Source organism: Rhinatrema bivittatum, chromosome 13 (assembly GCF_901001135.1).
Source record: "Rhinatrema bivittatum chromosome 13, aRhiBiv1.1, whole genome shotgun sequence".
In the NCBI taxonomy this organism is placed as follows: domain Eukaryota; kingdom Metazoa; phylum Chordata; class Amphibia; order Gymnophiona; family Rhinatrematidae; genus Rhinatrema; species Rhinatrema bivittatum.
In genome coordinates this window covers 15,592,255-15,606,673 of record NC_042627.1, presented here as the reverse complement: position 1 = coordinate 15,606,673, position 14,419 = coordinate 15,592,255, and the positions used below count along the sequence as shown (strand labels likewise).

The window sequence follows — 14,419 nt, the reverse complement described above, 5'->3', positions numbered from 1 at the left end:
GGTTTCATACCGCACAATCCCCCTCACCCTCCCGAATCACTGCTTAACGCCCTGTCATGTAGCAGGCCCAAAGCTATGGAACTCTCTGCCCGAGATGTTACGTAATTTATTTATTTATTTATTTAAGTTTTTTATATACCAACATTCAAGACGATAGTCCCATCATGCTGGTTCACAAGAAACAGGAGTGCAGAATATAATAAATAAACTTAACAACTTGAACATTAGTGCAGAATCTATCTGATAGATAGATTAGATCTGATATATCTGATAGATATTTATCTGATAGAAAGAGATTTAAATGCAAACTAAAAAACATGGCTATTCAAAAACACGAATAAATTAACTTAAAACACCAGAAAATAGAGAGCCACAAAGACAAGAAGGACTAAAGATAATCGAAATTTGAAAACGTATCCAATGAGAGAATAAAAGATGTGAAAAATCATCATTTGAATTCCCCGTACTCCTTGGCTTAGGCACTACATCAGTTATTAATATGTAATAACATTTCACTAGATAGATATTAATGCCTGTAACCAATCATCGTTTGTTTGTTGAGTTAACTATGTCACTTTGTAAACCGTTGTGATCTATACATGGAACAATGGGACATAAAATGGCTAAATAAATAAATAAATCCTTCAAGATTAACTTCCTCTCTCTGCCTGACAGTGTTCAGAGATGTTACTACAGCATTTTTCTGGCAATCACAGGCTCCTGACTCAATGGGCAGAGAGTAATGGTGCAACAGCATCAGGTTTCCAAAAAGGTCATAATTACGACCCTAACATCAGCAGAACAGCTGCACTGAGATTCCAAGAAGACTGGGGTTATCTATAAGGAGTAACTAAGTTACAACTCTAATACCAGTGGTATTGTCTGCATTAGGTTTCCAAGAAGGCTGAGATAAAAACTATGGCCACGCTGTGCAGGTTATTTATTTTTAAAAAATTCTAACTCGCGCTCTTCATGATATTCAAAACGGTTCACAACCAAATACACATTTATTTATTTATTGCCTATCAAAAAAATTCCTAAGTGGTTTACATCGTGTATGTCCACGGTTCAAAGCATAGGAATAAAAATAAGCAATTATTAAAATAGACATCCATTATTAAAATAATAATTGGATAGTACAGAAATAAAAAACAATATCACAAAAGTTTATGCATAATACATTCCACCTAATACTTAAATGCCTGCTTGTAAATACATTGCTGGGCTAGTAGTGGAAACATTTGACCTGAAGGCTTATGAAAAAAATAAAAAAGATGGGTCTTTAAAGCCTTCTTAAACATTTTCATGCAGGTTATTGTTCTGAACTGTTCAGGTAGGGTGTTCCAGAGACCTGGGCAGCTACCGAAAAGCTTGCTCCCTGAGCGTACCAAGACGGATAAATCTCAATGACAGAACATCTAAGAAGTTCTGGTTTGTGGACCCGAGCGTATGGGCTGGGTAAACTGCATTACACTAGGGTACTGATTTCTCACAAAGGAGCCTGCGGACCAAGGGCAGAACCCTAGCGAGAATGCGCTGCTCGACTGGCAACCAGTGCAGGGAGGTCAGAACGGGAGTGACGTGGGTCCCACCTTCCTGCACAATCTGTAGCGCCCTCACTGAGTCAGCTGGAATCCCAACTATAAACTGTCACAATAACCTGAACCAGGGCCTGTAAGACAGAGCGAAAATCCTGTGGGAATAAAAGTTGTATCCTAATAACGAGCATGATTGGGACAAAAGGGCAGTGGTAGGAACAGTGTTGAGACGCTGAGTACACGACATGGGGGGGGGGGGGGGGGCAGCTGGTGCTGGTTTCAGTCTGGGAATTTACGTGCTCGTCCACCCAAAGTGGTAGAACAGCAGAGAAAACTGGGCAGAGTGAAAGGGCCAGCTGGTCCTCATCTGCAGCTGCTTATGTTTGCTGTATCATTTTCTAGCTCCCATGCACATGCATCATAGTTGGCACACAAGTTTTGTCTCTTACCGGGAAGCCACGACGAGTGACCTTTTGCCCACTGGGGAAACCACCAGGAGCCATTCTTGCACCAGATCTGAGGGCACATCAATCAGCCACTCGGAGAGCATTATCTGCAGAGTTTTAAGTTAAAGAACAAATTAATCACGCCGATAATTATGCCAGCTCAGGGGCAGGGATGTGGACGACAACAGTAAAGTAATAAGATTAGCACAGGTTTTAAATTCAGGCACAAGTCATCAACCACACAAGTAGGATGTGGAAGGAATACCAGGAGAAACAGCCAGAATATAGGACAAGGAAGACCATCAAGTCTGTTCTATCACATCAGATTAAATATTGTGAATGCTTTGGGTCAGTACAATTCCGAGTACTCAGCCTGATCCCGGACATGTCTCCACAGATACAGATTATGCAACAGTCAGAACGGGTGACTGAAGCTTAAATCCTAAGGATAATCGTGAGGCACTCCTCTCTTGAGGATAAAGAGAGTTGTATGGGTAAATGTCAAGTTACTGATCATTCTTACAAGGGAGACATTGCTCAATACAGCAATTGCAACCTTCAATTTCATTCTCAAATGTTTTCATTCCTTTCACACAGATACAGTGAGGTCAATATTCAAAGAGTTGGCCTGGAGAACGTTTGGCGTTAGCCAGACAGAACTGGAGATGTGAACGTTTCCCCCCTGCTCCCTGGCTAAAAACTCTGCACAGGCATCTTACTGCCCGCACAAAATGTTACCTGAGTTAGAGGCGGTGCTGGAGGCGTTACCATGGCACAGCTTCACTTTGTCCAGGCAGTGCTGCCCAAACAAAGGGAAAACGCATATAGGGAATGCCAGGAGTTTACTTAAAGAAAATCCTATTGCTTCCATGAGTTACCCAAAATACTGCATATGTCTCTTCAGCGTCTGTGCCTCCCTTTTTCACTCACCTGGTTTGCATAGCGTTTTGGCAACTTTTTGGCCGTATCGACATCCATCTCGTCATCCCTGACCCTTCCATCCTCCTCTTGCCCTTTGCCATCCTCCTCTTCCCCGCTGTCAACACCGGTCCAGTCATCCTCAGCCAGCCTCCGAGCATGGTTTATGTAATCCAGGCGCTTCCTAGAAAGAACAAGCAGAAATTTTAACTTCCCTCCATACAGGCCTTGACTGTCCCTTCCCCTTGCAGTGATGGGAGGAGAATGGTAGGAAAAGAGAAATTACTACTTATCTGATAATTTCATTTTCTTTCATTGAAGACAGGTTAATCACACCCCTGGTTATGCACCTCTACCAGTAGATGGAGACGGAGCGAAGCTGACGTCATGGTATATACACCCTGCACTGACATCAGCCCACTAGTATTCTCTGCAAAAGCCAACAGTGAACAACTAAACAATACATGATCACAGCTATTAAAAACAACCAAACACGCAGTTAACAGGAAAACATTGAGGTCAGATGAGGAGTGTAATATTACTAATCAAGGGACTGGATCGGACACCAGTAATCCCCAGAAACGCAGCTACTCAGGACAATAGCACCACCATTCAGCAGCCAAGGGTGGGAAGATGGATTAACCTGTCTTCATTAAAAAAAAGGAAATTATCAGGTAAGTAGTATTTTCTCCTCTCTTATCATTCAGTCAGGTTAATCTATATGCAATCAGGGCGGGAAGGTGCCCACGGTCCGATCAACACCGCACACACAAAGGCTGCATCCTCCAGGCGATAATGCCCCGAAAGGTTGCATAAGAATGACCACATCGCAGCTTGGCAAATCTCGACGGGAGACAACCATCTAATCTCTGCCCATGATACTGCTTGAGCCCTAACTTGACTAGGAAACGGCTGCTGAGCATCTATATACATGGCAGTGATAACCTCCCTAAACCAGCGGCTATCGTAGCCTGGTACACCAGCTCACCCTGTTTACCCTCGCCGTGGAGAATAAACAGCCGGTCTATCTTCCTGAGATGTTTAGAAACCTCCAAACACCTTATGATATGCCACTTGACATCAAAAGTCCGAAACAGACAATATTCATCCACATCTCCCTCCCTGTCCAGTGTCAGTAGGGAAATTGATTGATTTAAGAGAAAATCTCAGACCACCTTCGGCAAAAAAGACAGAACACAGCCGGACCCCCCCCCCCCCTCCTCCCAAGAGACCCATGCAGGAACGATTCCCGGCATGACAGAGCCCTCAGTTCAGAAACTACACGCAGAATACCGTCCTCAAGGAAGTAACCACAAGAAGAGGCAATGCAGTAGCCGAAAGGTGGGACCCGCCAGAAAATCCAGAACCAGATTAAGACTCCACAAGGGAGAATGAAGACACTTCAACCCTTTCAAGAACCGGGCCACAACTGGATAACCCGACAAGGGTTCACCATTCACATGACTTCGAAAGCAGGCAAGAGCCGCCTCTTGTACCTCCAAGAATTAAGGACCAAGCCCTTAATCAACCCATGCTGCAAAAAATCCAAACCCGAACATAGGCTAAGGAAGTGGAGAACATTCACACTCATAGCAAGGTGGAAATCGCAGCAATGGAGTATCCATGCTTCAGCAACCGAGCCCTTTCAAAGGCCATACCATAAAGGCAAAATCAAGTCAGATCTTCAAGAAGAATATACCCCCACTGTAGCAGATCTCTGTGGATCTTTAATCAGAGAAGACAGTCCTCCAGGAGCCTCTACAGATCTGCATACCACAGCCTCCTGGGCCAATCTGGTGCCACCAGAAGCCCCAACCCTGTGTGTTTTTCGATCCTCCAAATACTTTTGCCCAACATGGGTCATGGGGAAAAGGCATATAGAAACTTGCCTTCCAGGCACTCCTGTACAAGGGCATCAATGCCCAAAAACTTCATATCTCTCCTGTGACTAAAGAAATGATGAACCTTCGCATTGTGTGATGTCGCCAGCAAGTCTAGAAATGGGAGGCTCCAGAGGCCCACCTTAAGCTAAAAAGCTTTGTTTGACAATTCCCATTCTCCTGGGTCCTTACTCTGTCTGCTGAGAAAGTCGGCTCTTACATTTCCTTTTCCTGCAATATGTGAGGCTGTGATCTCCTGAAGATGCACCTCCACCCATTCCATTAGTTGGGCTAGTTCCTGTGATATTTGCTGGCTCATGGTTCCTCCCTGGCGATTGATGTAAGCTACCATCGTTGCATTGTCCAGCATCATTTGGACTGTTCAACCCTGCAAGTGATTGACGAATCGCAAGCATGCCAACCGAATGGCACAGATTTCCAGCCAACTGATGCTCCAGAAAGACTCCTCTGTACTCCAGCACCCCTGCGCTGTCAACTTCTGATGGTAAGTCCCCCAACCCTGGAGGCTCGCATCCGTCATGAGTACTAGCCAGTAAAGTGTTTGTAAGGGAATGCCCTTCATTAGATGATCCACTTGCAACCACCACTGCAGTTGGATGCTGATCTTCACAGGTAACTGAAGTCTTATCAAATAGCCCTGAGACTGTGGACTCCAACATGCAAGCAGTGTGCGCTGAGGAGGACACATATGTGCCCTTGCCCCCCACAACCACTTCTAGGGTGGTGGCTGCCAACTCACACCACTGGGCATACTGTTTCTGTAAATAGTCATACTTGTGCCATCAGTTTCTGAATGTGGATCTCCAGCAGGAACACCTTGCCTTGCTTCATGTCGAAAACGACCACTGACATACTCCAGTGTCTGGGATGGCTGCAGATTGCTCTTGGCCAAGTTCACCACCCAGCCTAGTTCCTGTAGCAAGGAGATCACCTTGTGCATGGGCTGAAGACTTTCATTCATGGTTCTTGGCCCAAATCAGTCAATCGTCTAAGTATGGGTAGACTAGAATGCCATCCTCTCTCAACATTGCAGCTACCATCACCATGACCTTAAGAGAATGTTCTGGGTGCAGTGGCCATACCGAAGGGTAGCGTTCAAAACTGATAATGTCTCCCCAAAACACAGAAAAATGTTGATTTTCCAGCTGGACAGGAATATGCAGATATGCCTCTGACAAATCCAGAGACTTAAGAAACTCCCCCGACTGTGCTGCCATTATCCGCGAGCGCTAGGTTTCCCTATGGGAACAAGTCACTTGTAAAAGCCAGGTGACTCCCTTGAGATCCAGGATGGGCTGAAAGGAACCCTCCTTCTCTGATACTATGAAATAAATGGAATATCAGCCCATATTTTCTTATGACATTGGCACCGGGATCACAGCCTGTGGGCTGAGGAGTTTTGACTACGTACACTCCGCTGCCTGTCTCTTCTGCAGGGAGCCACAGGGAAACACCACAAACACATCCCGAAGAACACCAAGAAACTACAGAGCATAGCCATCTCTTCTCACCTCCAGAACCCACTGGTCTGACTTGATCTCAATCCACCACCAATAAAAAGGCAAGATAAGCGACTTATTCCTGGGGGTGGGTCAGCACACCCTCATTGAGGGGATTGAGGAAGCACTATCACTTGAGCCCACACCCCGTCTGGGCTGAAGAACTAAGACCTACCCAAAGGTCAAAACCTTCTGAGAAGCCACTCCTCTGTAATGTTGAAAACATTTGAAAACCTCTTGCGCTGAAGGAGCACGGTGCTTGCTTTTAATTCTCTGGTAACCGAGGAACCTGGGATTCACCCCACTTATTGGCCCTTTTTTTTTTTTTTTCCTTTTAACTCACTCCCAAACCAGAGCGATCCTTTAGAAGACAATTTTGTAAGATTAGACTTTGAATTGTATTGGCCTATCAATTCATCAGCCATAGCTGATGCTCAACCCTGTTTAGCTTCCAAGATCAGATGCATTCAGGGTGGTGTGGCTATAGACCATTGCCCTGAAATTCAAACCAGACTCATCAACTTCCTGAGAGGGAAGCAAGCAAAAACTAGCCACCAGGGAACAGAAAGAAGCCATCTGCAATTCATTGCCACCGCCTCAAAGGCCTACTTAAGGATAGCCTCAATTTTCCTATCCTGCGCCTCCTTCAAGCCGCTCTCCTTCACAGGGATAGTCGTCCGCTTGGTGACAGCACACCAGTGCATCCATTTTCAGAAAGCATACCTGCTCTCTTTCTGCTGGATCCAGGGGGTACAGAGCTTCCAAGGCTCGTCCCCCTTTAAAATTAGCATCCAGGGTGCCCCATTCAAGATCAATCAATTCTTGAATAGCATCCATGCTTTTCGCAAGTAATCTAAATGGGATTCTTCTTTGGCTCAGATATGGAATCAGCACCCGGCACGCCCAGCATCTTCCGTCACTGGGAGATCCAAGACAGCAACTCAACTCTATGAAAGAAACGCAACATTGTGCTATACAGCTACAAATATGGAGGGATTTCCCATCCTTCAGGCAATAAGGATCGCCTACCTCATCCGTGCCATCTGGGTCCCTATCAGCATGACCCACAGCAGATGTAGACATACTCCAACGCTTACCCACGGCACCAGGTATGCGTGGATCCGCAGTCTGTGATCCTAACCTCTTAGGCCTACCACGTGGTGTCTGCGACAGCTTGGCCGTTCAACCCGCCAAGCTGTTGCAGCTCCCCAAGATCCCTCAGAGGCAGGAATGGACATTGGATCAGCACACAGAGGCTTGGAAACCAGAAAAAGAACGGAAACCCCTCAATCCTTTTTTTTTTTCCACTCTTTACCTGAGCTCAGCCCGCCCAGGTCGAATATAGAGTTGGTCTCCGGCTGCGGGGGGAAGAGGGCAAAGGCTTTCACCGCCACGCTCAGCTTCCTGCACCTGCTAGCCTCTCAGCCATTTCTCTCTCTCTGTAGCTATATCCATGCCAGAAAACCAGCTACCGGACCGAGGCACTCTACTCAGGGAGGGATCCGCAGATATCACCTCCAGAAACTCGACTGAGGGAGAGACCATAAGGTATTACCCAGGAGATGGGGGAAAATTAGTTTTCTTCTTTTCTCCTTTTATTATTTTTTTTTACAGCAATCCCCAGTAGAGAGATGCACAACCACCATCTGCTGGAGACAGAGAATAATGGCAGGCTGATGTCAGTGCAGGGATATATATATATATATATATATATAGATATATATATATATATATATATATATATATATATACACACACACACACACACACACACATATATATATATATATACATACATACATACATACATACATACAGTTTAACACTCTACTCCCCAGTCTTCTTTACGAATCCAAAAATGAGAGCTTTTGCAGTGAATGTAAATGTTTCCATTCTCGTCTTTTCATACTGGAGAAAGAGTTAAAAGTAAAGTAAGGGATCTAATGCTCCTGCAAAAAGTGAAAGTATTTATATATTTATTTTTATATTCTGCTTGTTGGCTCTTTAAAGCAGATTACATTCAGCTACTATAGATATTTCCCTGTCCCCAGAGGGCTCAATAAGTTTGTGCCTGAGGCAATGGAGGGTGAAGTGACTTGCCCATTGTCACAAAGAGCAGCACAGAGATTTGAGCCCTGGTTTGCAAAATAAAACTAAGATAGTTGTATGGAAAGGATGCCTTCATAAGCCTAAGGAACATTTAAAAGTAGAAAGATCCAGTCCTCAGACAATGGCCAATTACTCCATCATGCATTTCAAACTATTCAATTCCAGGCACTCTCTCTTTCTCACTCAGCATTATTTAATGCTTAGCTAATTCATTCCTTTTTGATGCTAAGGGCCTTGTCCAATAAATATTTTTCACCACAGACAAGGAATGGGATGATGTACTTTTTGAACAAGTCCTTATACTGTAAATGATTCCTACTCCCAATCTCTAAGCAAAGGAAAATCTGCAAGCTTTTGCTAGAAAGAGAGAAAAGCATATGTCTGTCACTTCAAAAACTACACTGAATTCTTGTCACGGCAAGGGCTCAATTTAAGCTCTTGTCCCTGGCCTTCTGGCTCTACAAGGGTGTGGTCCCCATTTATTTAGCGAAAAAGTTAAACACCTGTTCGCAAACTTTGCTCTAGCCAAGGTGCCGTCTTAAAAATTCCCCTTCTGCAACAGATGCTTCTGGTAAGATGTGAAGCACGAGCATTCTCGGTGGCAGTGCCATTATTATGGAGTAGTATGCCGTTAGATTCAAACAGAAAATATTCCCACTTTCAAAACATGGCCTTTTCCAGTTTCTTAAACATTCTTATTCACTGTGTGATTCTAGTGTGGGAAGGCCGGAGTTAAATAAAAGGGCATTCAGGCCGCTACAATAAAGTGCACCTGATTTCCTAAATTGAAATGGCTTTGGAAGGTCTTATGCCTAGGAAAGTGGTATATAAAAAGATTTTAAATATATCACTTACCAAGAGCTAGCAGTCACTGCTCTAGCTACAGTGTTTTGCAGCACCCACAGCTTATACATGCTCTTAGTCCATACAGAGAGCAATACAATAGTCAATCGTTGATGTAACTATTGCATGCCTGATCAATCTGAATGTCCTAGCTGGCACCGGAAGACGCAGACATGCAACTGAGCCTAACGCCAAACAGTTCGTCCATACCACTGTTACTGTGTGGGTCTTCAGGCCAAGAACAATATCAACAGTCACTCACAGATTTTTAGCTTCTCTAACTGGCTTAATCTGTGATTCCTCCATCTGCACACTGACAGGATCCCAAATATCAGTTTTCAGAACTTTGGTTTCTCTTGCATTTAAGACTGGCTTATTTCCTAAGAACCAAGAGGCAAGCTTAACTAAAGCAGTCATTCAAGTGAGTCACAGTGCTGTCAGGGCCCATAGCAAATAACTACGAGGGCCATTTTGTCTGACAATTTTACCTCTTGTTGCAACACCACAGACCTTACCTGATCTCTGGATATACTCTCTTTTCCCCTCACAGCTAAGAATCCCCTGTGCTTCTCTTATGCTTTCTTGAATTCTGTTCTATTCTCATATTCATATATTTCTATACCACCTTCCTCGAGGAGACCCAAAATATTTTACATCACACAATAACAATGAAGCTAAAATGGCATAGTACAATAGATTTAGATATAATAAAGATATCATAATGTAATGCAAAAAAAATACTGTAAGAACTCAAGTCCACAACCACCCCCTAACTCGGCCTTTCCCAACTCCTTAAAAACATAAAATAATAAGGCAGCAGCAATCTTTCTTTTTTCATAAAATGATGCAAACATAAGAAAAGTGAAATGAACACATCATTAAAATAATTCAAATGTAAAATATTAACAGAAAACCATAACAGGCAGAAGCCTTCCATATAGCAACTGTCTTCAACATGTATTTTAGGAAAAAGTTCATAATTCCAATAATTATTTTGCCTCTATTACATCCACCACCCTTTCCACGAAGAATTCTTCCTTGGATTACTTTTGAGTCTTCTCCTCTCCAACATCCTTCTCAGGGCCTTTGTTCTAGATTTCTACTCCTAAGCTGTGAGTGGAGGAGAACTTGCACACTGTTAAAATACTGCCAGGATTCACTCACAATTTCACCTGAATGGAGTAGCATAAGCACACGTATGGTACTTCTGCATAACTCCCACAGGGGGACCTCTACATCCACTATCTACAAACATAAGAGCATAAGAAATACCAAACAGGATCAGACCAAATGTCCATCTAGTCCTGCATCCTGTCCGATAGCAGCAAGCAGCAGGTGCACAGAGGAAGCATGTAACAATTTGGGCAAATGCAAAGTGGGTCACCCTGTTAATACCAATTTCTATCAGTCATGGTTGAGGGATGCACTAAACATCCCTGTTATGTTAACTAGCATATGATTGCTTTGTCTTCCATACACTTGTCAAATTCCTATTAGAACCCAGTTAGACCATTCACCTTCACAACAGCCTGTGGCAAGGAGTTCCACTAGTTAACTCTGTACTATGTGAACAAATATTTGTTGCCCTGCTCTGTACCTTTTTTAGGTGTATTATAATCACTTTTCAGATGGGGCAACCAGAACTGCACACTGTCTTCAAAATGGGGGATCACCAGGGAACTGTATAACATTTTGTATTTTGTTTTTAAGCCTTCTTAATTCCTAACATTCTATTAACATTCTGACTGTACATTGGGTCAATGTTTTTCAAGAATTGCCCAAAAGGACTCCAAGATCCAGTAGCAGTTTCTCGCCATCATCTTAGATTTTGATCATCGGAAATCGTTTGAACTTATCCGGCACCTCACAGTTTACTCCTTTTTCCAGATTGTTTTATGAATACACTTAACAGTGCTGAAAGCAGCACATATCCTTGCAGAATACCACTGTTTACCTTTTTCCAAGAAGGAATATTACCATTTAGTGCTACGCTTTGATCCCTACCTTTCAATCAGTTTTTGGACCATGAAAGAACATTCCTCTTAGTTCATGACAATTTGGTTTTATTACGATTCTTCAACCTTATTACAATTTGTTCAAAAATCTCCATACAGTCTATCAGCTAGACCTCCCCGATCCATATGCTTCATAAGAAAATACAGTACTGATATGATATGATCTGAGAGATCAGAAGCTATTCTATGTCTGAAATGAAATTATTGCAGTATGTGAGTCACTTACAATTTCTGCAGCTTAAGAAGTTTGCGTCTCCGTTCCACCTGATCCATGGAACTGTATTTGCTCTTGTACTGTGCCAGCCGAGGATGCGGTGCTGCCGTACTGTTCAGTTCCTGGGACACTGAAAAGCTGCCCGCCAGTGCCTCGCTCAGTTCATCCATTTTGCTATCTTCAATAAGAATAAGGAAAACAGGTGAAAAGTGTGCCTCAAATGAAATCAATTTTATCGCACACAACTAGGCATCTCTTCCACTGTGTTCCTGCCTACTAGTAAATGGAGTGAAGGAGGGGGGAACAATGCAAAGATTACTGGTGTCATTCAGCACTGGGAAAGGAACCACAAAGCCATTGAGATATTGATTATTACTAAAAAAAAGAAGACTGACAATCTTCTGTGCAGAAGCAGCAGGTCCCTACCCACACTCAGTGATGCCCATCATCTTGGGTGATCCAGGGTCCTTCAAGACTGGAGAGTTTTAGCTTCTAGTTACCGAGGGCCTATTTTCCCCAATTCAGTGCCTTTCTGAGTGAGGGAGGGGGAGGAAGAGAAGCCTGAAAAGGAAGAAACTGCTCATCTCCCTCACAGGGGCCACTCTGGACTAGGGTTGCCACTTCATTCCAGGTCAACCTAACAGGCTGATCCAGCCCTAGTTTTACCCCACTTTTTGACAGAAGCGGCGGCTGTCAGCAGGTTTGACAGCCGACGCTCAATCCGGCATCGGTTCTCGAACCTGCTGACAGCCATGGGTTCGGAAAACGGATGCCGGCAAAATTGAGCATAGTCTTCCAACCCGCAGGCAGATTTTTTAAATTTTTTTTTATTTTTGGGGCCTCCGACTTAATATCACTATGATATTAAGTCAGAGGGTGTACAGAAAAGCAGCTTTTTCTGCTTTTCTGTACACTTTCCCGGTGCTGGCAGAAATTAACACCTGCCTTTGGCTTTGCTGCACATTTTACTTTCTGTATCGCGCAGAAATAACTAATAGGCCCATCAACATGCATTTGCATGTTGCAGGTGCTATTAGTTTGGGGGGGGGGGGGGGGTTTGACCGTGCATTTTCCACATGCTATTACACCTTACTGTCTTACTGTATAAGGGGTAGAAATAGCACGTCAGAAACACACAGCCAAACAGGGGCTAACAGTGCGCTCAGCCTGAGCGCACTTTACTGCATTGGCCAGTTAGTCTTTCCTCGCTGAGAGAATCATTGCATCCCGTTATCATTTTGGTCACCCTTCTCTGAACCTATTCTAATTCTGCTATATCTTTTTTGAAATATGGTGACCAGAACTGCATACAATACTCAAGATGAGCAATACAGAGGCATTATGATATTCTCTGTTTTACTCCTCATTCCTTTCCTAATAATCCCTAGCAATCTATTTGCTTTCTTGGCTGCTGCTGCTGCATGTCTTGTGACATGAACGTCGGTATAAAAAAGAACTTAAATAAATAAATGCTGAGCAGCAGATTTCAATGTATCATCAACGATGACACTTAGATCCTTTTATTGAATGGTGACTATAGAATCTTGCACTGTGTGGCTATAATTTGGCTTACTCTTCCCTAAGTGCATCACTTTGCACTTATCCACATTAAATTTCATTTTCATGCACAGTCTCCCAGTTTTGCAACTTCTCTTAACAACTTTAAATATTATCATCATCATCGGCCAATTTGATCACCTCACTCACTGCTCCCATTTCCAAGTCATTTACAAATATATTAAAAGGCAGTGATCCCAGAACAGCTCAGCCGGTTCAACTAACCTGGCCCTAAGGCGGCAAAACCCTACTGGAGCAGTAGAGGGGCCCCCGCTCCCCATCACCCGCTTCCGCTCGGGTGGCGGCCCCGGTTCTCTCTGCCAGGGACCGGTTCTTCCCGCCCTTTTCTCTCTTACCTGATGGGATCCTGCGCACTTGACTCGTCCGCCAGACGGAAAAAGACCCCCTAAGCCGTACCGTGCGCCCCGAAACCACCCAAACCGAAACAGGTTACCGGCTTGGGCCGACCACGCGCGCGCACCCTCGCCAGGCCCCGAGGCCGGCCGACCAACGTCTATCCCCGAGTGGAGCGAGGCGCGCATGCGCGGAGAACAGCCGCGCCGGGAACCCTTTGCGTTTCTGCCGCGGAAGGGTTTCCGGGGCGCGTTTCATCCTCCACGTTCTTGGCAGTTAGCCTTGCACATGGGAAGGCTGTTGGGAGGGATCTTGTCTGAGAAAAGAATATACGACTTCCCTTTGAAATTAATTTGCGTGCAAAGTCCCAAGTAGCCCTCTTTGGTAGCATCGGATTCCTCTTATTGGACCGACTTAAAAATTAGCCAAAGATGTTTACATGAGTTTGGAAACAAGGGACTTAGGTGGTTGGGAAAGCTTATGTAGAGGCTCATGTGTTGGATACCTAAAATTAATTTTTAAAAAGTAAAACAGCGTGTGTGTGTGCTTATATATATAGGGGGTCTTTTTGTGGTGTGTGTGTGGAATATACCACAAAAAAAGATCAAAGTAAGAAAACATGGTCAATACAATACAATACAAAGCAAAATAGCCACAGTAACAACAAAGAGCAAAACAAACAACAAACGTAAAAAGAAAACTTTCCCTAGTTCCTACAAATTTTTGATGAGCACTTAAGTTTCCTAAATATATTTCCAGCAACTGCACAAGAGCATTTTTTAAATAATTCTTATGTTGCTGCATTGAAAGGTATGGCAGCCTGCAAAGAATGTCTAATCTTTTAGCAGTAATAATGTGCTTATATCTCATTCACACGTTCTCTCAGCCTGCTGAGTTACTAGGGAAGATGATGTTTTTGTGATGACTGTAATTTAAGAAAGTGATGCTATATTTATTAAGTGAATGATATAGTTAGTAGGATGCCCATCCTCCCCATGAGGGTATAGTTTTACAACGATAGTGCA

The 14,419-nt window shown here is 43.8% G+C and overlaps 1 protein-coding gene across 2 annotated transcripts in view; it reads right to left on the bottom strand.

Moving 5' to 3' along the window:
• SNUPN (snurportin 1) overlaps window positions 1-13,692 on the bottom strand; it is a 39,657-nt gene extending 25,965 nt beyond the window's left edge. Inside the window, exons 1-4 of one of the 2 annotated variants that reach the window (XM_029575257.1) lie at window positions 13,397-13,692; window positions 11,496-11,661; window positions 2,915-3,086; window positions 1,987-2,091 (exon numbers count right to left, since the gene is read on the bottom strand). In XM_029575257.1, coding sequence (XP_029431117.1) covers window positions 1,987-2,091; window positions 2,915-3,086; window positions 11,496-11,653 — 435 coding nt within the window. In that variant the 5' untranslated portion in view covers window positions 11,654-11,661; window positions 13,397-13,692. Of the gene's footprint in view, window positions 1-1,986; window positions 2,092-2,914; window positions 3,087-11,495; window positions 11,662-13,265; window positions 13,377-13,396 lie in introns of those variants that run through there. The other variant, XM_029575256.1, reaches the window with a different exon arrangement.
• Window positions 13,693-14,419: the final 727 nt, after the last annotated feature.